General features: G+C 37.7%; 1 protein-coding gene across 1 annotated transcript in view; it reads right to left on the bottom strand.

Annotated features, from left to right (window-relative positions):
• b4galnt3b (beta-1,4-N-acetyl-galactosaminyl transferase 3b) overlaps positions 1–21,567 on the bottom strand; it is a 216,277-nt gene extending 194,710 nt beyond the window's left edge. The window contains exon 1 of the mRNA XM_051930747.1: positions 21,264–21,567. Within this exon, the coding sequence (XP_051786707.1) occupies positions 21,264–21,390 (127 nt within the window). The 5' untranslated portion in view covers positions 21,391–21,567. The remainder of the gene's footprint in view (positions 1–21,263) is intronic.
• Positions 21,568–25,482: the final 3,915 nt, after the last annotated feature.

The raw sequence follows: 25,482 nt of genomic DNA, 5'->3' as shown, positions 1-25,482 counted from the left end.
GTTCTTATATAGTGCCATTCCTATTATAAAGGAAGAGTTCTATTTATATTTACAAAAATACATAAAACACACAAAACACTCTTTAAAACCAAAGAAAGATAGACATATTTTACTCTAGAGTTCAGTAACCTTTAAGATTTTTTAAGGCCATTAAGGAAGGTAAAGTTCAATGTTAGAAGTTCAACTCAGAGTAGCCTGGAATTTGCAAACGTGGAGAATGACAAAATTTCACAAGAAGCAATGCAGAGTGGTGAGGCAGACAGGCAGGTTATTACAGGCACTTGCCAAGTAAACCTGATACTTGACAAAGAAGGAATGACAGCAAATTACTCCAAGGCATGTAAATTACGTGATCAGTCACTCAGCTCAAAAGAGAATGGTCAGGTGCATCTACACATGGCTTTTCTTTCTGATTAACCATTTTAAAACCAATCATGAACCTTGCACAAAAGGGTACAATTCTCAGAGATAATGTACATCTCATTTTTACAAAAATGAAGCTCACTGGAAATCTCAATGCCATTTAGTTAAACCAACTATTTAACACAAAGTGATGCCCATAGCCAGTAACTAGCTTTACTGTATATGTTTGACAGAACTAACAATAGGAAGAGATCAGGCCATTAAGACTATTTATTTAGATTGCTGAAGCACAAATAGTTAGTTATGCTGCCCCACAGGTCCAGTTCTACTACTGTATACTACACTATGAATCTGTGGCACTCATATTTTCAGGATCTAGGGGACAGTAATCGGTGGCTCATTGGTTGCTTGACAGATATAGGGTCCTGGGTCTAAATCCCATACCCATAATCTGGGTTGAATGTGCATATTTTTCACAGGTCTTCATGCGCCCCCCCCCCCCCCCCCTCTTTTTTTGGGGACACCAGTTTACCTTCTATACTCCCATAACAGGCTCTAAATTATATGTTACCTTATTTGACATTTCTAAAATTACCTCATGAGAATCTGTGATAAGGTGGGGAAGAAAAAACATGTATGGTGTGATTTTAATGTTCCCCATCCTTTCATAATTTGTTAATTTGTTAAAAAAAATGAATTGCAGTGATGGGTCACACTTAATAAAAAAAGAAATCAGTATTTGCTCTGTCTCTAGGTATGTCAGAGGACTGGGAGTTTGTGAAGTGTGGTCCAGCCTCATACAGTGAGGCAAAATTGGGGGGGGGGGGGGGGGGTGTGAGAAAAAGAGCAAGCTATCTCTAATCTATCCTTTTAATCCTTATAATTACCAACGTAACAATAGGCTTCATGGCTATAACCCCTGGGAAAATTGGAAATTAAGGTCAAAGCTGTCTCACTTTCAGTTAAGACTATAAAATGACACCAAAAATTCACAATCAATGTCTCCATGACGGGACAGTTAACTTTGTGAGCTGGAATGTTAAAGGCCTGAACCACGAATTAAAGAGAAAGAAAGTATTCTCTCACCTAACAGGTCTAAACGCTAAAATAATAAGTGGGTCTCCTGTAAAAATACTAAGAAAGGATGAGTTCTGGCTGCAAAAAGACTGGACTGGCCAAATGTTCCATTCCAGCTTTACAAAGAAAACTAGAGGTGTGGGAATTCTTATACATAGAACAGTCTCATTTGTAGTATCTGATCCTGAAGGTCGATATGCGATTGACATGGGTAATTTATTTAACTGTAAAGTGATTTTGATAAATGTTTATGCACCCAATGTAGATGATAGGGAATTCATCCAAAATGTATCTGCATCCATTTCCAATGTGAACACTCATAAAATTATAATGGCCGGGGATTTTAATTGTGTTTTAAATCCAGACCTTGATAGATCTCCTGTCACAGGGGTGATGACATCTAACACTGCAAAAACAATTACAGTTTGTAACTGACCACAACTTATCAGACCCCTGGAGATTTCTAAACACAAACTCAAGAACATATTCCTTCTACTCACCAGTGGCATCACTGCTACTCAAGAAATGATCATTTCTTCGCAGATAACAATTTCTTGCCTACGATTAAATCTTGCAAGTACGATGCTATTGTTATTTCCGACCATGCCCCTCTGATCTTGGAGCTAAAATCATTATGCCCCATATAATCATCTCGCAGATGGAATCTTAACCCACTTTTATTAGCAGACGAGAACTTTACAGAATTTATATCCAAACAAATCATTTTTTTCTAGAGACAAATACATCCTCAGAGGTCTCTGCAGGAATACTCTGGGAAACCTTGAAGACCTTCTTAAGAGGACAGATCATCGCATATCTTTCCCACAGAAAGAAATTGGAAATCAAGAAGGTATCGGAGTTAACCAGCGAAATTACTAGAATAGATCAAAAACATGCCAGGTGTCCAAGTGAGGCTCTTAATAGGAAAAGGCAAGTTCTGCATTCTGAACTCAACCTCTTAACAACTAAAGAAACTGAACAACTCATTTATAAACCAAGACATCATTACTGTGAACATGGAGAGAAAGCGAATAAGCTCTTAGCTCAACAAATCTACAAGCAAGAAGTGCGCAATGCAATCCCAGTAATCACCAACACAAATGGAGACAAAATCATTGACTATAAAATTACAATGCACACATTTAGAGACTACAAGTCCTTATATTCTACTGAGTTTAAAGAAGACAAGACACAATCTAATGCATTTCTGGATGCATTACAGATACCACAAATAGATACTCTCAGTGCAGAGGAATTGGATAAAACTTTGGCACTATCAGAATTACTAGATGCTATAAAGTCACTTCAGAGTGGGAAAGCAGCAGGCCCTGATGGCTACCCTGTAGAATTTTATAAAAAAATTAAAAAAATAAAAAAATAAAAAAAAATTCTCCATTCAGCTAGCTCTCCTTTTATTAGCAACATTCACAGAAGCTACAGACAATAAAATTCTACCTCAAACTTTTCTCCAAGCATTAATCACAGTCTTTCCTAAACAAAATAAGGACTTATTACATGTGCATCATACAGACCAATTTCACTTCTGAATAATGATGTTAAGATACTCTCCAAAGTCCTAGCTAGAAGGATGGAGAAAGTGCTGCCTTCGGTAATATCACAAGATCAAACTGGATTTATTAAAGGCCGACACTTAGCTTCCAATCTTCGACACCTGTTTAACGTAATAAATTCACTTTTTAACGTAATAAATTCACCTGCAAAGTCAAACGCCCCAGAGATGATATTATCGTTGGATGCAGAAAAAGCATTTGTTATGATTGAATGGAACTACCTTTTCACTACATTGGAGAAATTTGGGTTTGGCCCAAACATTTCTGCAAGGATCAAACTATTGTATACCAATCCAGAAGCGTCAGTTTGTATTAACAACATTAATTCAGACTACTTTAAACTAGAACGTGGTACCAGACAAGGATGCCCCTTGTCACCACTACTTTTCGCAATCGCCACTGAGCCAGTGGCAATTCACTGTCGAAATGTTTATGAGATAAAGGGGATTATCAGAGAAGGACTTGAACAGAAAATTTCTCTATATGCAGATGATACGGTAGTTTATATATACGATCCACAAAATACTGTGCCTGCAGTCCAAACAGCACTAACAGAACTCCAAAATATTTCTGGTCTCAATATTAATTTGAATAAGTGCTCTTTCCAGTGAATTCTCAAGCACACAATACAGTCGACCCTTGATATACAACCAGCCTGAAATGCGAACGACTTGGTTTACGACCAAAATTTTTGTTTTGAATTACAACCAACATCTTGCGTTACAACCCAAATGCGGTCACGTGTATCCACTTGTGTGATTGTAAACAAACAACCGAGAGCATTTGTAAGCGTCAGTCGGAGCCCAGACACATGTGTTTGTGGATGTAATTTCGGTCAGTGCAGTGATTTATATAATTTATTTCAATAATTGCCAAGGAAGGAAGAGATGGTAACGAAGGTAAAGAAAGTGATCACAATTGAAACGAATTAGGAAATTGTGTGGAAATATGAGAGCGGCGTTTGTGTGACCGATCTCGCTATTATGTACAGCATGTCAAAATCCACCATCTCGACAATTTTACAAAGAAAAGAATTGTATAAGGAAGCTCCTTCCAAACAATAACCACCTTCCATTTCATTCTCCTCCTCCTTCCTTCCTGCAAGCCAAAGATGTCAACTTAAATGGTGAGTACAGTATGAAATTGTTGTTTTGGTTAGGCTAGGCACTTTTTATAACTTTCTGGTTAGTACATTAGAAAAATTATTGGTGTTTTTGGTAAATTATGCACATTATACAACCCTTTTTTATTAAAAAAAAGTTAAGTAAGTGTTGCTGTGGGAGGTTCGGAACACATTAAGGGCATTTCCATTATTTCTTATGGGAAAAATAGTCTTGACTTACAACCAACTTGAGTTACAACCAGCCCTCGCAAACGAATTGAGTTCGTAAGTCAAGGGTCCACTGTATTAGATTAAACGCTTTCCCTTTTATCATTACAGATCAGTTTAAATACCTAGAGGTAAACATCACAAGTAAACATAAGGCTCTTTATCAACAAACTTTTGCTGTCTGTATGGAAAAAATTAAGCAAGACTTACATAGATGGTCAACCCTTCATTTCATTTTACCTGGAAGAATTAACATTGTTAAGATGAATATCCTTCCTAAGCTTCACTTTTTATTTCAAAGCATTCCAGTATACATCAATAAATCGTTTTTTTAAGAAATTAGATTCAACCATAATCTCATTTATTTGGAATTCAAAACATCCACGTATCCAAAGAGCAACCCAACAAAGACCTAAGGCAGAAGGTGGCATGGCTATACCTAACTTGCAATTTTATTACTGGGCAGCAAACATACAAACTATAAAAACCTGGACATGGACACAAATAGATGAACATACACAGGCTTGGTTCGCAATAAAAATGAAATTGTGCAGTACTTCTTTATATTCCTTGCTTTGTGCAACAATAAATCCAAGTTAATCGCCAATATACTAACAACCCAATTGTGCTTCACTCAATCAGAATATGGAACCAATTTAGGAAGTATTTTAAGGTAGAGAAGCTTTTATCTGTGGCACCTCTGCATGAGAGCCACGTTTTTCCACCCTTGCAAACATATGCAGTTTTTAATATCTGGAAAACATTTGGGATTAAATCACTTAGAGATCTGTACATAGACAATGTCTTTGCATCCTACGAACACATTCCAAATTTAACACATTTCTTTCACTACCTTCAAATTAGAAACTTTGTTAAACAGAACCTACCCAAATTTTCCTTACCTCCCACTATGCTGGAAAAAATATTGCTCAGTTGTTTCGAGGACTCAGACAGCATTTCTGCAATATATAAAAACCATTTTACAGTCCCTCCCTTTCAAAGATCCAAGAAGACAGTGAGTAAAGGATCTCTCGCTCAATATCTCAGACACGGAGTGGAAGGTAGCAATGCAGAGAATTCACTCAAGCTCCATATGTGCAAAGCATACTATTATTCAACTCAAAATTATATAAATCAAGCACATCTGTCTTGTTTAAAAAATTGTCCAAAATGTTTCCAGGGCAAGATCCAACCTGCAAAAGCTGCAATCAAGTTCCAGCCTCACTGAGTCACATGTTTTGGGCCTGCACCAAATTATCATCATTCTGGACCAAAATTTTTAAATGCCTTTCAGACAGCCTTGGTGTCACAATCCCTCCTAATCCATTAACAGCTGTGTTTGGTGTACTCCCAGATGGGCTTAAAGTGGGGAAGGAGAAACAAACTGTGATTGCCTTTACATCACTATTGGCACGTAGACTTATCTTGCTCAACTGGAAGTCATTGGGTAACTGATGTTATATACTATTTGTAATTGGGAAAAAAAAAATCAAATTCTCACTTAAAGGATCCGTGCAGAACTTTTTCAAAACCTGGCAGGATCTAATCAATAACATTCTAGAATAAGCTTTTAAAGCACTGAGGAAGAAGATTCTCTCCCTATTTCTTTTTCTTATCTATTTACTTATTTTCACTAGCTTTAAGTTTTACTCTGCTTGTCGTGCTCTCTCAGGGGTGGAGGTTGATTTGTTGTCGATCCTATTTTTGTTAAAATTGATTTATTTGTATGGAATGTTGTGTGATTACAATAAAATTAATGAAATTAAAAAAAAAAAAATATATCAGTATTACTCAATGGTGGTTATAATAGCTGAATAGCACCAATGGTAGCATATCTACCTTTGTAAATGAGTCCACCTGTGTCTTTTAAACTTGATCTAATTTTTCCTTTTTAAACAAAAACAAATGGATAAGTATCATCAGCACTACAGGTAGTCCCCAGGTTATGGACATCCGACCTGCGACTTACGAACGAGGACGCAGCTGCAACGCATGCGCCTCAGTAACTGCCGCTCCGTCATCTTCAGCCTGGGTATACTGCAAGCGGTGGCTTGAGGGGTGCGATTTTGCTGTTTGCGTAGTGTAGTGTCCCTCGGGTGGCTCCCAGCGGCAAGCAGTGACCCATAGTCACCGGGACCACAGCTATCACTCGTGTGCAGGACGATGGTTCGCTGCCTGCCCACTACGCCGCCGCAGCTATTGCTCCTGACTGGACACAGACTGGAAGAAGCGGAGGGGGGCTTTTCACTGCCTGCCCAGCACACACGGCTGGTAATGCTGCAAGCGGTGACCCGGTTGTGGCTGAACGGAGCGGTGGGGGTAGCACTGTAGTGTGCCTCGAATGGCGGTCTGTTGAATTGGAGTTGGGCGATTCCCTACACTCCTTTGGCCGCACTGTGTTCGTTCTCAGTGGGCAGATGCAGGCTGCATACTGTAGTGGAGGTGACTGTTTGGTGAACTGCCCCTCACCGCCCCCATTCATTCTCAATAGCAAGCCTGCTTGTACTGTTGCGCACATAGCAGAAAGTTGAGTCTTGTCAGTACGTCAGACGTGTTGACGGGTGCCTTCCTGCTGTGATAACGTGTACAGTGCTGTGCAGAAGAGCTCATCTTAACCTTTTGTCTTCACCCTTCAAGAATGTCTCTGAAACACAAATGATGCAAGTGCTGGTGATACAGTAAAGAAGAGAAAAACCATCACCATTGAAAATAAAGCAGAAATAATAAAAAGGTCAGAGAGAGGTAAAACTCCATCATTCATTGGCAGAGCACTTGGTTACAGTCGGTCAACAATAGCATTTATTAAAATAATGTACCTGTTCCGACTTACATACAAACTCAACTTAAGTACAAACCTACAGTCCCTATCTCGTACGTAACCCGGGGACTGCTTTTATACAGTATAAGTGATATCAAACGTCAAAAGCAGTTTATTACTAGTTACTACTCTCTTAACATTGGAAAATAGTCATTTTTTACTAAAAGGTTTAAGAAATAAATCTGACTACTATCCATTATCTTTTTATGCACACACAAAGATACACAAATGTAAATATACATATGGATATTTTGAGGTAAGCTATGCTTAATAAAATTAATGTGTTAAATAAATACATTTAAAATCAAGTATTTATGATAATGATTAGAGATTTAAATGCCTCGAAACCTGTCAGGTTAAAAATGAAAATCAGTTTGGTTGAGGACAGGTCTATTATGCTTTCAAATGTCAGACAATTAGAGATGCAAAGCACTCCTCCTTTTGAACAGGATTATAATGTGCTTCTGGGGTCCCAGGTTTTCCAAACATTCAAACGGATAGCAAGATATACACATAAAATCATACTTTCACAACTTTGTCATCTCAGTTTACTGCTACAGGCACATCAGTGGGATGTAAGGGGAAGTTAGAGTGAAGAGAGAAAAAAAATTTAAAAAAAAACAGAAAGATAATGGTAAAATGAATGTGTAAATTGAACAAAAAGACGGGCACTGGATAAAGACTCAAACTGAGGTAGCAGCCACCATGCTGTGTCGTTTATAATTCATGCAAGCAAAAACTAAGCAACAAGTTTTCTTTGATGTAGTTCTATCTACATCTCCAGTTAAAGAGTATCAAATTTAAATTGTATATTTTCACCTGGTTGCTTCAACTGTTATTGTCCATCTTCATACAGGATGGCCGGTTACTCAGGAAAATCTCAGGGGCATGAGGCAGAATTATTTTTATGGCCAGATGCCCATACTGACACCCAACCACCTTTAGTCATCTATTTTATTACATAAGAGGGATGATGACCTTACTCTAACTGAATGTCGCAGGAATACACACACCTCTGTATACTGTACATGGATATGTTGAAGACATACAAAATGCTTTCAATCAGAAATACTCAAATTCTGTTAAAAACTGAAGCTCACAGTAATATATAAAGCTCATGCCATGATAGGATAACTAGCAGCTTTAACTCTGAAATACCAAACATTACAATTCAGAAGACCCAATTTTTTTATTAAAAATGCACTAAGGATTATAAAATTGTATTTCCTTTTACATCTCAATGTTATTGCTTGCCTGAAGATTATTTACTACATAATAGTTTATTCTTTATAATTTATCAATCAGTACTGATCTAATTTTGAAACAACTATAAGAAATATATCCCTACCTTGCAAAGAAGTAATACAATAAGAATATAGATATGCTTATCATAATGTGCAATATTACTGGAACAGTAGTACTCTATGAGCGCACTATCCAACCAAAGGGAAAATAAAGATTATCAGATCACTAATTCTTTTAACATCTAAAATAAATAATAATAGTATAATAAAAGAAACAGGAGTAAATTTGAACAAGCTTTGTCAACATCAATCCTGTCTTTTTAGGATATTACTCTACCCAGTGTTACCAACCAGAAATTTCACAACCATCATCATTTACACGGGAGATTATGCCCAGATGGAGACCACAAACAAGTCACTCTGTAAATACTTTCACTTTCATCTTTTTTAAATACTTTAGCTTATCAGTATGAAAGAAGCAAAGGAATTTAAAGTATACTTGAGTTATTATGTAAGTCTAGCTCTAAAAAGTTACAGCTTAAAGTAAACACTTTTCAGATAAGAGAATCAAGTTCAGACAAATCTGAATTTGAAAAAGTAAAATCAATACATTTTCATCAATCAACAGTAAAAAGTGTAATTCATACAGAGAAACTACAGCATGGTGCAGATGTGAACATTATATGGGGCAAGAGAATTACCTAACAGTGACTATAATGGACTCTAATAATCAAGTACTCTACCGTAAAAGCAGTGGTTTATGGTTATTCATCTATATATAAAATTTTGATGATGCTTTTCATATAATCCCTAAAGCTCTGATGCTTCAAATTGTATGAAGTCATAATGACATCTTTCTCCCTAAAAGTAAAACAAAAAAGATGCAACTAAACTGACATATAAAAAATGTTAAAACACATGCTTTTTGAATTCTAATTTGTTGCTTCATGATTTCCTTCACTTTGTCTTTAATCTTCAGCTGAGGATAATCTTGAAGACCAACTTCCCTCTTTTGACATGTCTGCTTCATTATATTTACCAGACCCTGGGTGTTTACACCCTTGACTTGTACCAAAGGATTTAATAAGCAGAATTTACCCCTGCTGCTATCTCATACTGTGTGCATAGTGTGAAGGATTTTCGTTTGCTTTCATTTCTGACCATCACATCCATATTGGATGTTTGTTACTTACAAGGAAATGACAGAATAAAATCCAAAAGCTTAATCATGTAGGTAATGAGGCAGCAAAGTTACAATTGAATTCATGGAAAAGTGCTAAAGTGAAATTAAAAACCAAAAGCATATCCTATCTGTAATGGAATTACAAACTATAACACTGTTTTCCCACAGGCTAAAGGACATTTCATATTTGCAATCCAACTTTGGCTGTAACTGTCCCTGTTTTAATCCACCTACTAGCTCAGGGTGGACAGGTATGAATGCCTGCTGCCTTATATGAAAGCAAATGTTCTCACTTCACCAAAGCAATAAGCATCTACCGCTGAAATTCAAAAAGATGATGAAGTCAAGAAATTACATAGTATGCACTTAAGAAAGAACACTGCAGTTTTGTTCACCAGAATTTCAAAATGACTCCAGTCTGTTTTCTGGCTTGTTTGGCCATTTGGAAAACAAAATTAGATGATAAATGTAAACAGAGAAATTAAACAGCACATACAGCCAAGGCTCAAAGAAAAGGTTATGAATTTATTATCTTGATAACTACAGCAAAAAGGGTGAGCCATGTGAAGCACATAACAGTTACAGTATGAGTGGAATTACAGAGATGTAATATGAACGCTATTTGAAATGCAAGTAAAATTGATGGCCAATATCTGAATTCAAAATATAACAATCTTCTGCAACATGTTTTTACACTGTCCACGAGGCAATTCATGTGTTTTGAAAGGTTTTAGCTATGCACTTGCTGCCTGCACCAGCCTTGTTCAGTGCACATTGTTAAATGTACAATTCTTCATCCCTTGTTAGCTCATATTATCAACTATCACCAGCATCTTCTTCAATTTGAAACATGTACATTCACAAATACACTTTTAAAAGAAGCTGGCTATACTTTTACTGTCTACCATGGACCTTTACACCATAAAATGTTGCAAGATTACTGCTCCATCATCTCACCAACATGTCCACATTCAAATTCTACATTATAAATCATCTTTCAGAGTACTACTGGTATAGCACAACACTGAACTCATTCTGTTAAAAGGAAGACTTCACAGTTCAGTCTCAACTTAGCTTTTCATAAATTAACACAAAACCATGTGCAGGGCTTTAATGTTCAACAAAATGAATGAAAAACTCCAACCTGTTAACATTAGATCCATTTTATTGTTATGAAAGGCAGTCAGCATGTGTGAAGCAATGACTACAACTTCTGTATATTAAGCTTTGGATTACTTAAACTCTTTAATCCCTATTGCTAGAACCCCATTCTTGAATCGGTATGGGAAACCATCTTAAATTTATATTAAAAAAAAAAAAAAAAAAAAAAAAATTGGCATATTCCTATGTATTAATCAGTACTAGTGAACTGGGTCAAGTTTTGATTGACAGGTTTATACTGTATGTAAAGTGCCATTGAGGAAAGGAAGACCCTAGAGGTTTGAAAATATGGTACATACAGGTCTCAGTACTACCTGGTGACATGTACAGGTTATTCAAACAAGCAAATAAGAATTTATTGTACAAATTAAAAAATTTGAGCAGAAACAATACAGTAATCCAAACTTGAAATCCTGGCTAAATCAGGATGTGAACCTCTACTACATTCTTCAAATACAAATATTCTGTTTATTATGAGATAAGAACATAAGAAATGTAAGGCCTTTCAGAGTAACATGCCACTATCCCTATTATCCTGAAATTTACAAAATATTTGTTCGTGTCAAGTCCTGAAGGTCCCAAAACATAGTACAACTCAAACTCAAAGACACATGATATCCTATATGGTGTTCCACAAGGGGGCGGCACGGTGGTGCAGTGGTAGCGCTGCTGCCTCGCAGTTAGGAGACCCAGGTTCGCTTCCCGGGTCCTCCCTGCGTGGAGTTTGCATGTTCTCCCCATGTCTGCGTGGGTTTCCTCCGGTTTCCTCCCACAGTCCAAAGACATGCTGTTTAGGTGGATTGGCGATTCTAAATTGGCCCTAGTGTGTGCTTGGTGTGTGGGTGTGTTTGTGTGTGTGTCCTGCAGTGGGTTGGCACCCTGCCCAGCGATTGGTTCCTGCCTTGTGCCCCGTGTTGGCTGGGATTGGCTCCAGCAGACCCCCGTGACCCTGTGTTCGGATTCAGCGGGTTGGAAAATGGATGGATGAATGTTCCACAAGGCTCTATCCTGGGTCCGCTGCTCTTCTCAATCTACATGCTTCCATTAGGTCATATTATCTCAGGGCACAACGTGAGCTACCACAGCTATGCTGATGACACACAGCTGTATTTATCAATTGCACCTGATGACCCTGATTCTCTTGATTCACTAACACAACGTCTAACTTGTATCTCAGAATGGACGAATAGTAACTTTCTCAAATTAAATAAAGAGAAAACTGAAATCTTAGTGATTGGCAATAATGGATACAATGAGGCTATTAGAAATAAACTGGATGCATTAGGATTAAAAGTCAAAACGAAGGTAAAAAGCTTAGGGGTAACTGTTGACTGTAATCTAAATATTAATCAGATCACTAGGACAGCATTTTTTCACTTAAGAAACATAGCAAAAGTTAGACCTCTTATATCACTGAAAGATGCTGAGAAATTAGTTCACGCGTTTGTTTTCAGTCGACTAGATCAGGGGTTCCCAAACTTTTCAGCTCACGACCCCCAAAATAACCGTGCCAGTGACTCGTGACCCCCACTATCCTCGGAAGTGGTTAAAATATACAAATGTTGCGCACAACGGTGCACATGCGTCAATAGGCCTATCCAAACATGAGCATGACAACACGAAAGAACACAATGGTCTAACAACCATATAATTTTTTTTAATAGTAATTTACTCATTTGTTTAATTTCAACAAAATATCTTATCCAAACAAGAGCATGACAACAAAAAAAGAACATAACGCTCTAACAACCATATAACTTTTTTCATCCAGCTCAGAAAACATATCAATCCTTCCTATTTCAACTCGCTCAGTCCAGCGCTCAAGTTTTCTCTTGAATGCGTGGATTTTATCATTTAGCGAAATTATGTGTGTGTTCTCACCTTGAAATGACATATTAAGTCCATTCAGTTTTTCAAATATGCAAGCCAAATATGCTAGCCTTGTTAACCAGTCAGGATCAGTGAGGTGATCAGCGAGCTGGGACCCATGCTCCATCAGAAATAAGCACACTTCGTCCCGCAGCTCAAACAGGCGGCAGAGCACATTCCCTCGCGAAAGCCACCTGACTTCTGTATGGAAAAGCAAGCACTCATGCTCCGATCGCAGTTCGTTACAGAGAGTGGCAAACAGTCTGATATTGAGTGGATGCGCTTTTATATTGTTGACCATTTTTATCGAAGTCTCAAGAACACGTTTAAGTTCTGGGTCAAGTGTTTTGCTCGCAAGAGCTTCTCTGTGTATAATACAATGCGTGAATTTTACGTGAGGCGCCACTTGTAAGACTCTTGCTTTAAGACCTTTCTTTTTCCCCAGCATCGCTCCAGCACCGTCTGTACACACACTGACGCACTCGCTCCAAGACAGTCTGATGGCTTTTTAATTTGCATGTTTTTTTTTAAATGTAACTATTAACTACTAGTTTTTATCTTTTGTTAGTTATGGATAAAATGTTATTTCTAAAAAATTAAATTAATTAATTTATAAAAAGTTTTTAAAAAGTATTTGATTTCTTGGAAATCATCTCGCGACCCCCCCCCCCCCCAATGTCTCACGACCCTCCAGAGGGTCGCGACCCCCACTTTGGGAACCACTGGACTAGATTACTGTAACGCACTCCTCTCAGGACTACCCAAAAAAGACATAAATCGTTTGCAACTAGTGCAGAATGCAGCTGCTAGAATCCCTACCAGGAAAAGAAAATCCGAGCACATCTCTCCAGTTTTGATGTGACTACACTGGTTACCTGTGTCATTCACGATTGACTTTAAAATTCTGCTTATGGTTTATAAAGCCTTAAATAATCTCGCCCCATCTTATATATCGGAATGTCTGACATCTTATGTTCCAAATTCCAACCTCAGATCCTCAACTGAGTGTCTCCTTAGAATTCCAAGAGCAAAACTTAAAAGAAGTGGTGAGGCAGCCTTCTGCTGTTATGCACCTAAAATCTGGAATAGCCTGCCAATAGGAATTCGCCAGGCTAATACAGTGGAGCACTTTAAAAAACTGCTGAAAACACATTACTTTAACATGGCCTTCTCATAACTTCACTGTAATTTAAATCCTGATACTCTGTATATCCAATTCATTATAATAACTATTCATGGTGGCTCTAAAATCTGTACTAACCCCTACTCTCTCTTCCGTTTCCTTTACTAGTGTCCTTTTGGTGGTGGCCTGCGCCACCACCGTCTACTCAAAGCACCATGATGTTCCAACAGTGATGAATGGATTAAAAGCCAGAAGTCTGTATGACCATCAGCATAAAGTGACTCTGAGAACCCGAACTACAAAGAGGACTATTTCATTTATGTTAGGTAGAATGCCCAGAGGGGACTGGGCGGTCTCGTGCCCTGGAACCCCTACAGATTTTATTTTTTTCTCCAGCTTTCTGGAGTGTTTTTTTTTTTTGTTTTTTCTGTCCACCCTGGCCATCGGATCTTACTCCTTTTCTATGTTAAGAAATTAAAATAAGACAACAGTTATTTTGTCTTTTATTTTTCTTTTCTTCATTATGTAAAGCACTTTAAGCTACTTTTTGTATGAAAATGTGCTATATAAATAAATGTTGTTGTTGTACAATCTATTACACTGCTTTATAACTTATTCCATGTATCTGAGCCATATGAAAAGGGAAAAAAAACAAAACTTGAAGAACTCATTTAAAAATACGACTTTCAAAACTTCTGCAAGTCATTTCCTAATCTCCATTTCCTCATAACCAATTCCTCCTCCTCATGGAATAGGTCTAGTGCAGATATGCAACCCCTCTGAAACCTGGGCACGAAGCTTCACACTATATTCCAGATGAGGCTTTGCAAATGCATCATGCTGTATAGTTTAGCAGTGACCTCCCTTCACATGTATTCTACACAATTTATTATGTAATCCAACAAACTATTAGTATTCTTTATCATTTCAGTATACTGTTTAGACGTGAACATATAGGAGGAGTCCAGAATGAATCTTAAGTTCTTCTCATAAAATGTACTTTCAAGTTCTAGACCGTACACTCCTCTGTGTATTTATATATGTTTTCACAACCCATTTGTAAATGTTTTTGCCTGTCACATATCCTAGAAGTCACAAAACCATTAAAAAAAAAAAAAAAAAAAAAAAAAGAACTAAGAAATCAGAGTTGTTCTAGCATGTCATAGTTTAGGCCATTCCTCATAGTTGTAATAACAAAGAAAAACTATAAATTACTTAGTTTATTTAACAATGAGTGAATAACTGAGGTAAAGATATTGGCAAAAACATCTCAAAAAACTAAATTAACCAAAAGACACAAATGGGTGGGATGATCAAAATAGAACACTCCTTCTTACTTCAAACAAAATACCAAATACTTCAATGTACCTCCAACACCCTCCACAGATTCCAGGTTGCACCACCTCAGAAAACAGCAAAGACTTATCATTAATCACCTTTCAACTCTAAATTCTAACTTCTCTGCCAGTGTGCTCTGGCTCTGTAATGTGAAAAACATGAGCTTGCCATAGAGAGAATTCATGTGAACAGAACACCCTTCTAAGTGGCAGCTTCCAGTCAGGCAATTCTGATGTAACCCTGACCTCCTACCTATATTGAACAAAAATGTAATAACTAAACCAGCCAGAAAAGCAATTTAGTAGTTATGTTATATTTAAAGTGATGTAATATTGTTTAACAAATTTCTGTTGCTTTTTATTATTATTTTAAAAACTGAGGCAATCTTCAACACCATTTTGTGTTAATCATACAGCAAATCAATAGCAACCTCAAGTTTCTCTCCAAACAGAACAACTGTAAAGTAGTCAATATCAAATGTTAACTCTGGAAATCCCCGGAGCATGTGACTATAGCATCACTTTGAAGGTTGAAGTGTGTCCTCGATGACATCTTAATTGATTTGCCTGTAATGACTACTCATTCCACCGAATTCTTGGGTATCACTGTGTACTGAAAAGGCTTCGTTGCCACACATAATGCATTTGCTGTCAGACTGCATGACTGCCTCCAAGATGATGTTGGCACAACAACAGAAATATGGTTGGCAACCTGATAGTACCTCACACCATTTCTCTTTGTGCAAAAGACACACACACTCCCACTGTCCCACAATAGTACCACTCCATAGCACTGTATCAACTTACCAGATCCACTATGGTCCCCGACAGGCTCTGTTTAGTCCATGCCACATGTGGATGTAGGGTTCCTTTGCCAATTTACTTTGCTCTTTCTTTATATGTTAAAAGTATGGAGCAGCCTTTCTCCTGACAAATATTTTGAAAGACAGGAACTCTGACAGAGTATGGGAAAAAAATGTTTTTCTACTAATTTGATGAAAACCAATTTTGTGTAATTGTATGCAAAAAAATAAATAAATAAATAAAAATAATATGTTTAGACTTACGTTTTTTAGGGCAATAATGGTTATTAAAAAAAATGTACTTGGAAGAGCCAGTTAAGTGTGCAGCATCACCTTGGTTATTCAGTTACTTTCTTATACAAAACAAGTTTAACTATACAAGCATTTATTAACCACTTCAACAACCAAATTGTTTAATTAAATCAAGTATTTCTTTTAGAAAGTAACTTGTAAAGTGAATACAATCGTTAAATACTTTCAGTTGAAATCTGGCAGCGAACTAGAGGACTTCAAGTCTTCACATAGCATTCACATTTAACATCCAAACTTGTTTTTCACCTTATTCCCTCACTAGGTAGGTAGGTAAGTAGGTAGGTCCTCCCATACTCCTTGTAGCATCGGGCAGCAGATGCTCTCCAATGGTCTCTATCAGCTGCAGCACGTTCAGCTTCATCCAGCAGTAGGTTGACAGTTTTCAGGTCCCCCAATAAAGTGCCAGGTGGTACATGGCCTGCCTGGTTTTCATGTCCTCCTTGGTGGTATCCAGCACATGGTGAACTTTGGAATGTGTTGAGCAGGAAGATATAGTATTTATGTGTCTAAGCGCATCCTGCGTTCTGTAAAGAGGTCTTCCACTGACCTGAGGAAACTCTTGCTTCGGCACCTCATCTTTTGTAATATTCTCTCTGTATGAGATACCGAGTTATCGAATGCACTGCTGGTGAAAGACATTGAGCTTGTGAGCAATCCATTTTGTGTTCCTCCAGGTTTCACTGGCATAGATGGCAGTTGGGATGGCAAAACAGTCCATTTTTTAATGCTGCACTAACAGACAAGGGTGACTAGATGTGGTGCCCGACAGTTATTTGCACCCTAAATTTGCAGTTAACCCTCATGACTTTAGACTTGTCCAAGCTGATGATTAAGCCAACCTTCCCTGCTTCACGTTCAAGGTTCATAGTCATAGTTTGTTGCACCGGTTTAGTTATGGCCAATAGTATTATGTCATTGGCAAAATCAAGATGTGTGAATTGCAAGTCCTTCGTGAATTGGACACCACATTGTGTGTCTGTTATTGCCCATCTTATAAAGAAATCCATGACAAGTAGGAACAGAAATGATGAAAGAATGCAGCCTTACTGTATGCCGTTTTCAATGGCAAAAAAGTCAGGAAAATCATCCTCTGTCTTTACACAGCAACTGAAGTTGAAATATAAATCCCAGAAGATGCAGACATACTACATGGGTATTCTATAGGATTGCACCACCTTCCATAGTGATACTTGGTGGACACTATCAAAGGCCTTCTTGAAATCAATGACATTCAGCACAAGTAGCTGCCGAAATTCAATACAATGTTCCATAAGCTAAAGATTTATTCAAGGCACAAGCACCCTGTGCGAAACCCAGCTTGTTTCTCGCACAGCAGCTGGTTCACAGCATCCTGTATGCATCACAAAAGGACAATGCAGAAGATCTTGCTTGGAACAGAGAGTAATGTGATGCTTCAGCAATTATTACAATCAATGGCCTTTCTTTGGAAGCTTAACTATCACGCCCTTCCGCAAGTCGCTGGGCACGTGTGGAGCCTGCCAACACTTCTTGGACAAATTGGCAAGTATAGTCATAAATTGTTATCGTTGCTTTCAGGATACCAAATGACATAACTAGAAATCACATGGAATGACAACTTCCTTATCACTTTTCTCTATAGTTCCTATTCCACCACATAAGTTTCGGAGGTTCCACTCATTTTATCAGCAAATCATTGTGGTGCACACCACACTAAAAACTGGCACATTGTGCAGAATTTAAAAAAGGCCCATCAGACAATCTAAAAAAAACACAACTGCAACACTGTAAAGGACATAATTGTTATGCACTGTATTTCTGGCCAAGCGCTACATCCCTAAGACAAGCAGAGCAACGAAAAAAAAAAAAACCATAACCAAGTGCTGATTCACTGGGAATGTTACATTATATTACTGCTGATCAAAGGACAAGTGTCACGACTGTCTGACTTGCAAGGATTATGAAAATTAAGGAGTTCTTGAAGGCACTGACAAAATCATCCATTATTTAAACCTCCTACTACAGTTCAGGGTTTCAGAAGAAACAACTTAGTCTAGCAGCCCTGGACACATAGCAAGAACCAACCTGATATGGTTTTCCACTCCATTACTAGTAACACTCACATGCAAATCCATACTCACACATACCGAGCCAAATTTACAGCTGCCAATTGACCTCCCACATTTGGCATGTGGGTGGGAAAAAACATAAACCCGGAGAACAGTGCTCAGTTCACGATCAGAAGACAGGACTCTGGAGTTGGGAGGCAGATATACTAAATGGCTGTTCCACCATACCACAAATAAAATTAGAAGACTTAATAAGAAATAGTCTCTTCATTTGAAATTATAAACAGCTTAAGCTGAACCTTAAGTAAAATGACAAACAACTGCCATTAAAAAAATATAAAGCTCCACAAAATTTTCTTCTTAAAAAAATGTAAGGAAGAGCAATGAAAATTAAAAAAACCAAGTATTAGATTTTATTGTGCCCTCTCTGGGGGGATGCTTCCTGCCTTGGGCATTTTGCAGCAGCTGCCAGTTAGACTAAGTGGGTGCTTGAAATGAAAGGATAGTTATAATTGAAGAACATAAAAGTGCAGAATAAATTATTCCTATAAATAGTATTAGATAGTATTAAAAGAAAATTTTAATCAGTTACTGTAGATGGCTTGTTTCTGCCCAGGATCAGTAGAATCAAAAACATTTTCTTCTTTCTTTCTTGAGAAAATTTGTAAACAGTCGTGTTTTTCAGTGTGGATTACTTACAACCTATTAGTCTTCTCTAGTTTCTTTTCTACATTTTCATGACAGAAATGGCAAGCCTGTGGCATAGGCAGTAGAGATGATTGCCAAGAAACTGGCTTGAGGGATAGATAATGCAGAAAAAAACACCATTTTTGACAGCAAAAGTTTAATAGGGTACCCATCAAGCCACACAGTTCAAACCAAAGCTGGTAGACCAAAGGTTATGGAGTTCCACATTGCCAGATTTAGGTAAAGCCAGTGCTATACTGGAGATGGCCTTGAAGGTAGTCACTTTGTACCAAACGCATACAACTGGAAGCATCAAAGAATAAGCACTCACACTATTTTTATAACAAACTCAAACATAGAGAAGTAGTCACATTCTTAGGATCTTAAGCAATTAAACCAAAAGAACTGTAGACTTGTGTAATAAAAGATACCACAACTAACAAAATGATTTTTAACTTATTGATTATCAATGTGTATGCTTCTTTTGGATTAAGAGAACAATTAAGGATGTGTGGAGCTGGAAACTATTCCATCAACATCAGGCACAAGGCAAAGCACAGCCCCAAACAGATTCATGCACAAGTTTTTATTTATTTATTTCGAAAACCAAAACCCAAACTGTAAGGAATTTCCATCAGAAATCACACCTAATAGCAAGAAGAACTGGCCTCTAAATAAGAAACTGATTGGACAAAAACCAGCAAAATTTCCTCTTATGCACCAAATGCAGAGCACATTCACACATGCTGGCAACTACAAACTGCCTTGCATCCAGTCCAGAACAGGAACAAACCTTATACTAAATACAGTTAGAGCAGACTCCAGTCCCTATGACCCTGGCAGACTCACATAAAATGGTGGATTAATGGATGTAGAAAAGGAGAAAAAAAACTATTATACAAGGGGAGATCAACATGAAATACTTATTAAGATCAGGCATGTTTAACCAATCTACTTGAAAAAGTCATAATGCTTTCTGAAGTCTACAACCATATAGTGTATAAACAAACACGCACTCTTAAAAATAAAGGTGACCAGTTTTGGTCTCCAAAAGAACCGTCCACATTGAAGGTTCCAGAGAGAGAAAAAAAAACTTTATATCTGCAACAAACTCCATAAATAGCCATGAACAGATGACAACAGATTTGTGAAAGCCCAATGCATTCCTGACTTTCACAGGACCCTTGCTGCATACAATAGCATGGCTAAGTTCAGGTTTTCTTGATCTACTCTATCCTGTTAGGTGGATTAATACACAATAAAGATTTCACTTTTATCCACATATTAGTGCACTCCAATGACTCTGGGGATCGCAATTACATTGTTTACCACGCTTAGCTAAATTTTATCCAGATATATAAAGTATCAAAATATAGGTTAAATCTTTAGCGATTTCAGTTTGGACAGCGCACGCATTTTCTTTTATGTCAAAGTTAACCTGTCGTGCGTTACCAGCTTCAGACGCTCAGCTTCAGTTTGCTTGTTGTCCTGAACAAATTCCCACCGAGATGTTCACTCCGTCTCTCGCTCTCTTGGTTAACAAGCCTCCGCTAGATTCTGAGAACAAATATAATCCGCTGGGATAAAAATCTATTTAAATCACTATCCGGAGTCTCGATTACGTAATTAAAAGTAAATAATCGAACATCAAGTTACCCACTTCGATTTTTGTAAGTATCGCAAAAAATAGTTTATAAGTGACGTATAAACTGCTTGATTTTACATTGAGACGGTAAAGCAGACTTCAAATTTGTACAACGCGAACAGGAAGCGCTTGCTAAAAATCAAGGCAAAGAGATGCTCAGCAACAAAGCAAAGCGCGCAGTGTTAAAACGAAGTAACAGGTGTTCTCTTGTAGAGGAGAGTACTCCTCAGTTAGGCGGTTTCTGACTGTCCCGATTCGCGTTCCTGGGCTAAAAGGGTCTTGAACTTTTGAAAATAAATCAATCGTCGTCTGCAAATATTTAAAAATGCTAAAATAACAATGAAATGAATGAGGATGTATGATAAAGACAAACTGGAATCAGCACCAAATCGTAACCAGAGATAAAAAACAAATGAAAAAACGTAAACATACATCAGAAAGTAAAATGTTTAAAATAACAACGGAAAAGAATTGAGACAACTTACCCCTAAAGAATAAAATAAAAAAGTGCTATACGAGTCCCTACCAAAATAAGAAGTCAGTCTCCCATATTTAAATGCAAATTATATTTAAAAATCAACAAAATTCTGGCCGACGGATGCAAATAAATTAAACATTTTAACACTCTTGATACAAGTATGCAGTCAGTACAAGCGATAACCTAATTTTAATGCACTTTTTTTAACACTCACCGTGTTTTTGATGCCAGATATCCAGAGATATGAAATCCAGGTAAGCAAGTATTCCTAATGCCAAAATCCCAGATGCAACAATATATTTAACATTTTTTCGCATCATTTTCAGTGGAAAAAAATACATTTTCTTAAGCGTGATCTCCGTCTCAGCTTGCAATCCGTGAACTGTAGACTCCCTTTGGAGCGCTAGCTATCCGCCACAAAAAGTTCACAGATAAAAAGCCATCGCGAACTGCAACTTTCTTCGGTTAAAAGAATGAGTGCATGTGCCCACACTTCTTGCTCTCTTACTGATTCCCACACGCTCTGAAAAGTTAAATCAGCAGGCGCTTCATACCTCTTTAGAGGCGGGGTTTTACTGAGAGAAACACACACAACGACCGCGGCTAGAACCACTTGGTGTATTTGGCGAGTTAACTCCCGAAATAACGCGCAAGCGCAAAACGCTCGAGCCCCCAAGGGGAAATGAATGGGAGCTTATTTTCAAGTCGTCGTTTTGCTAGATGCGGTTCGGATAAGTCGACACTACTCTGACGTCAGAGTCTCGCTATCAATCGTATCGTTCTACTTCACTGACAGCTGCACTCAAGCCCAGTGGCATTACCTCACAGGAAATATAGCAAATCCCGAATAGTGTTAAGTCTCGGCTTCAACGGAGTTTCTAATTCTAAGGTGTCGGACGAGTACTTAGTCTTAACAGGTCAGTTACAGTGTGCATAAGATCATGATACCGTACTAAAACCGTACCACTACCAGACTAGTAGTACCTCAGGTCTTAGTGTTGTTACTTTGAATGAACAACATAATTAAATCAGGGCTACGTTTAACTAATCCGCACACAGTAGTGTAAAGGCTTAGTGTTTATCGTATGCGCGCACAGATGAGGGGCTGTTTGCTTTTTAACCAGTAGTTAATTGTTGTCGTTATGCGTTCACCTGTTATGAATTGTATCGATGTCCAGTGGAATTCAGTGGCGCAGCTTTTGACTTTATCTCTTCGTCCTCGAGTTTTGATTTCACGCATACTCCGTACCAAACGCCTTCTATCCGATGGTAATGTACATGCGCAGCCGCCATCTCTGCCATTTGCTCCCACAACCCCTCATGGTTAAGTCTGCATTTTGAGCTGTCTGATAAATTATGTCATGTTTTTGATTTGGTCATCTCTGTCTATAAAAGATAACAGTAAAGATTGTTAAAGACGTGTCGAACAATGCAACTTTTCAGAAAGGGTTAAATTTTAAGTTCAGCCAGATAGGCACGGGTAGTATATTCTAAGACATTACCGGTAAATTATATTATTGATCTACATGTCATCAATAAAGAACATTGTAAAAATGCAACAATAATATTAATAATAACATCTGTTCGTTTCTTGAACCCACGAAATCTGTGCAAAGACGATTAAAAGACACAAATAAACCATTAGAAAGGTACTACTTAACTGTATACTTGGTTAATTCCACTTAAACATTAGCTCACGTAGTATTCAAAATCATTTGGAGATGAACCCAGCATATTCAAATAAAAAATAAGACTCTATGACCAGCACCCTCAGAACCCCACCTCATCAATTTCCAAAACCCCCACATCCACATACCCTCCCCTTCTTATTTGCTATACATTGCCTTCAGTTCCTGTAAGTCTAATCATTTTACTCTGATGATGATTCCTGGTGGGAATGAAAAGCTTTCTTAAGATAAGTGATTCCTTTGCTCCCTTTTTGGATTTCCAGTTACAAATATACAAACAGTATCACAGGCCTTTGCCTCTCTCTCTCTCTCTCTCTCTCTCTCTCTCTCTCTCTCTCTCTCTCTATATATATATATATATATAGTATATATATATATATATATATATATACAGTATATATATATATATATAAACTTATAGGTGGTCTTCTGTAGCACTCCCTTCTCTACTGTGTCACTACACCCTTTCATGCTGGTGGCGCACATATTTCCCTAACTAGGATCAGTGGCGTAGCGTAGTAGGGGTGGCCCGCCCCGGGCGGCACTTTTAGGGGGCGGCAAAATTTCACAATAAATAATAATATCTTGTAAAAATTTGAACCATACCTAAATAAGGGGGCGGCGGAATTTTCCTTCGCCCCGGGCGGCTGACACCCACGCTATGCTACTGACTAGGATTGATAATTACATTGTCTAATATGCATTTAAAAGCCCGCTAGACTGTTTTATATAGCACTTTCTCATCACTTCTTCTCCCTGTCATGTTATTCTATGAGGAAAACTAATTTCCAAAGTACACTCTTAAAATGAATGGCACTTTACTGGATTGTGTGGCTCCTTGTAGAAGCATTACTCGACAAAGAACAATTTCATTCTGTGAAGGTTTGCATATACAATTGGTTCTTTGGCCTTTGGAAAAAGTTCCTACTATGTGGACAAAACAGATATCTTTAATGTATAGTAGGGTACCTAGCAGGTTACTGGCAAGTCAAGAAAATGTGAACTTAGCATGTGTTATTATATACAGCAAGAATCTTTTAAAATCATGAACCGGCTGGTATTTTAAAAATTTGTTATCTATTTATAGTATTTTTAAAAACTGTTATAATCTATTCATGGATATTTATGGAACCTCTTGATTATCTAAATAAAGAAAGGTTCTTTCTGGAACGTTTATGTGGATGGTTCTTTTGGGACCCAAAAATGGTGCCCCCATGGCATCACTCTGAAGAACCACTGTGGCACCTTTATTTTTAAGAGTGTTGAGGGCTATCTTAGTTTCCCTTTTATACCATATACACATTTGAAACTGGATGATTAAATTGCTTAAACCCCTGTTTTCAAAAAGCTTTAGGAAGTATTTTGTTTCTCTTTCATTTATATCCAGGGGTGTTGTTAGGAATTGCAGATATCAGGGTCTGAGCCACATCTCTTTTTTTTTACTCTGACCAAAAATCAAAGAGTGGGAGGATGCCCCCTTGAGGGTTCTTGATTGTCTATCCAATATATTAAATTGAATAGTTGGGGGGAGAGGAACAAGATGATCAGGGGCTTGCCACAATTAATCTGTGATACGACTAAAAGATCAGGGGCTAAAGCCTCAAATGTTCCAACTCCTGATGCCACTGACCTGCACTTCATTTCAAGGGAAATCAGTGAAGGTTATGCTGTGGAAATGTGTTTCCCATGTATATTACTTGCACAGCTAGATGAGTAAAATTGTGCTTTTTTTTTTTTTTTTTTTTTTTCTTCTTCAAGGGGACTGCAAACAAATCATTTGCGCTACTGATGGATCATCCTGAGTTCATACAGCAAAGTGGTGAAAGTGAGTTCCACAACATGTCCTTACCTGTGGCCTCATTATGAGTGCAGGTGTGGAGGTGTGTGTAAATGGGAACTGTTTTAAAAAGACAAGATGAATAGATGTGAAATACAACTGATAACCTATTACAGAGAGAGACAAAATGTATTATATTATATGTGACAAAAAGGTTAGCCATTCCAATAAAGCACACCATTTACCATGCACAAGCAAGTATGATGAACACATAGCTCAAATGTTCTGCCATGCAATATGTAAATGAATGCTTTCTTAATTGTTGCATTTCTCTTTGTTGTAGCCTTACCACAGCTTTTGTTAAATTAAATTAAAAACATTGTAAAAATATAAGGGCAGCATAGTGTTGCAGTGTATTAGGCTATACATGCTTCACGATCACTGCGCCGCGCCTGTCGAACTGCTGAACGGCATTGGAAAAAAGATGGACTGATTGTCTCTAAACAGATTTTTAGGACTTCTCTTTTCAATTTCCAGGCTGAAGTTAAGAAAACGAAACAAAATTTCTTTGCCAATTTAGTTTCCCGTCATTCAAAGAATCCTAGGGTCTTATTTAATTCAATTAATGCGGCCATTCACCCCCACTCTGCGATGGGATCAAATAGCATTGTTCATTCATGTGACCAGTTTCTATCATTCTTTGTCAGCAAAATTGATACTATCCGCCGTGGCATTGTTCAAACGGGCTACGAACTTTCTACTGTTAATCATGACATTGTCTTAGAATCCTTTGATCTAGTTTCACTTTCACAGCTAAAAAGAACTATTGACACCCTTAAACCAGCCCCCAGTCCTCTGGATATTGTACCACCACGTCTCCTAGTGGAAGCCTTTGATTTGTTGGGCCCACCCTTATTAGCCATCATTAATGATTCTATTAGTTCGGGTGTTGTGCCCTCATTTTTTAA

The sequence above is a fragment of the Erpetoichthys calabaricus genome, chromosome 1 (genome assembly GCF_900747795.2).
Source record: "Erpetoichthys calabaricus chromosome 1, fErpCal1.3, whole genome shotgun sequence".
NCBI classification, from domain to species: Eukaryota; Metazoa; Chordata; class Cladistia; order Polypteriformes; family Polypteridae; genus Erpetoichthys; species Erpetoichthys calabaricus.
The sequence above is the reverse complement of the archived record's forward strand: the minus strand, read 5'-3'. Positions and strand labels throughout refer to the sequence as shown.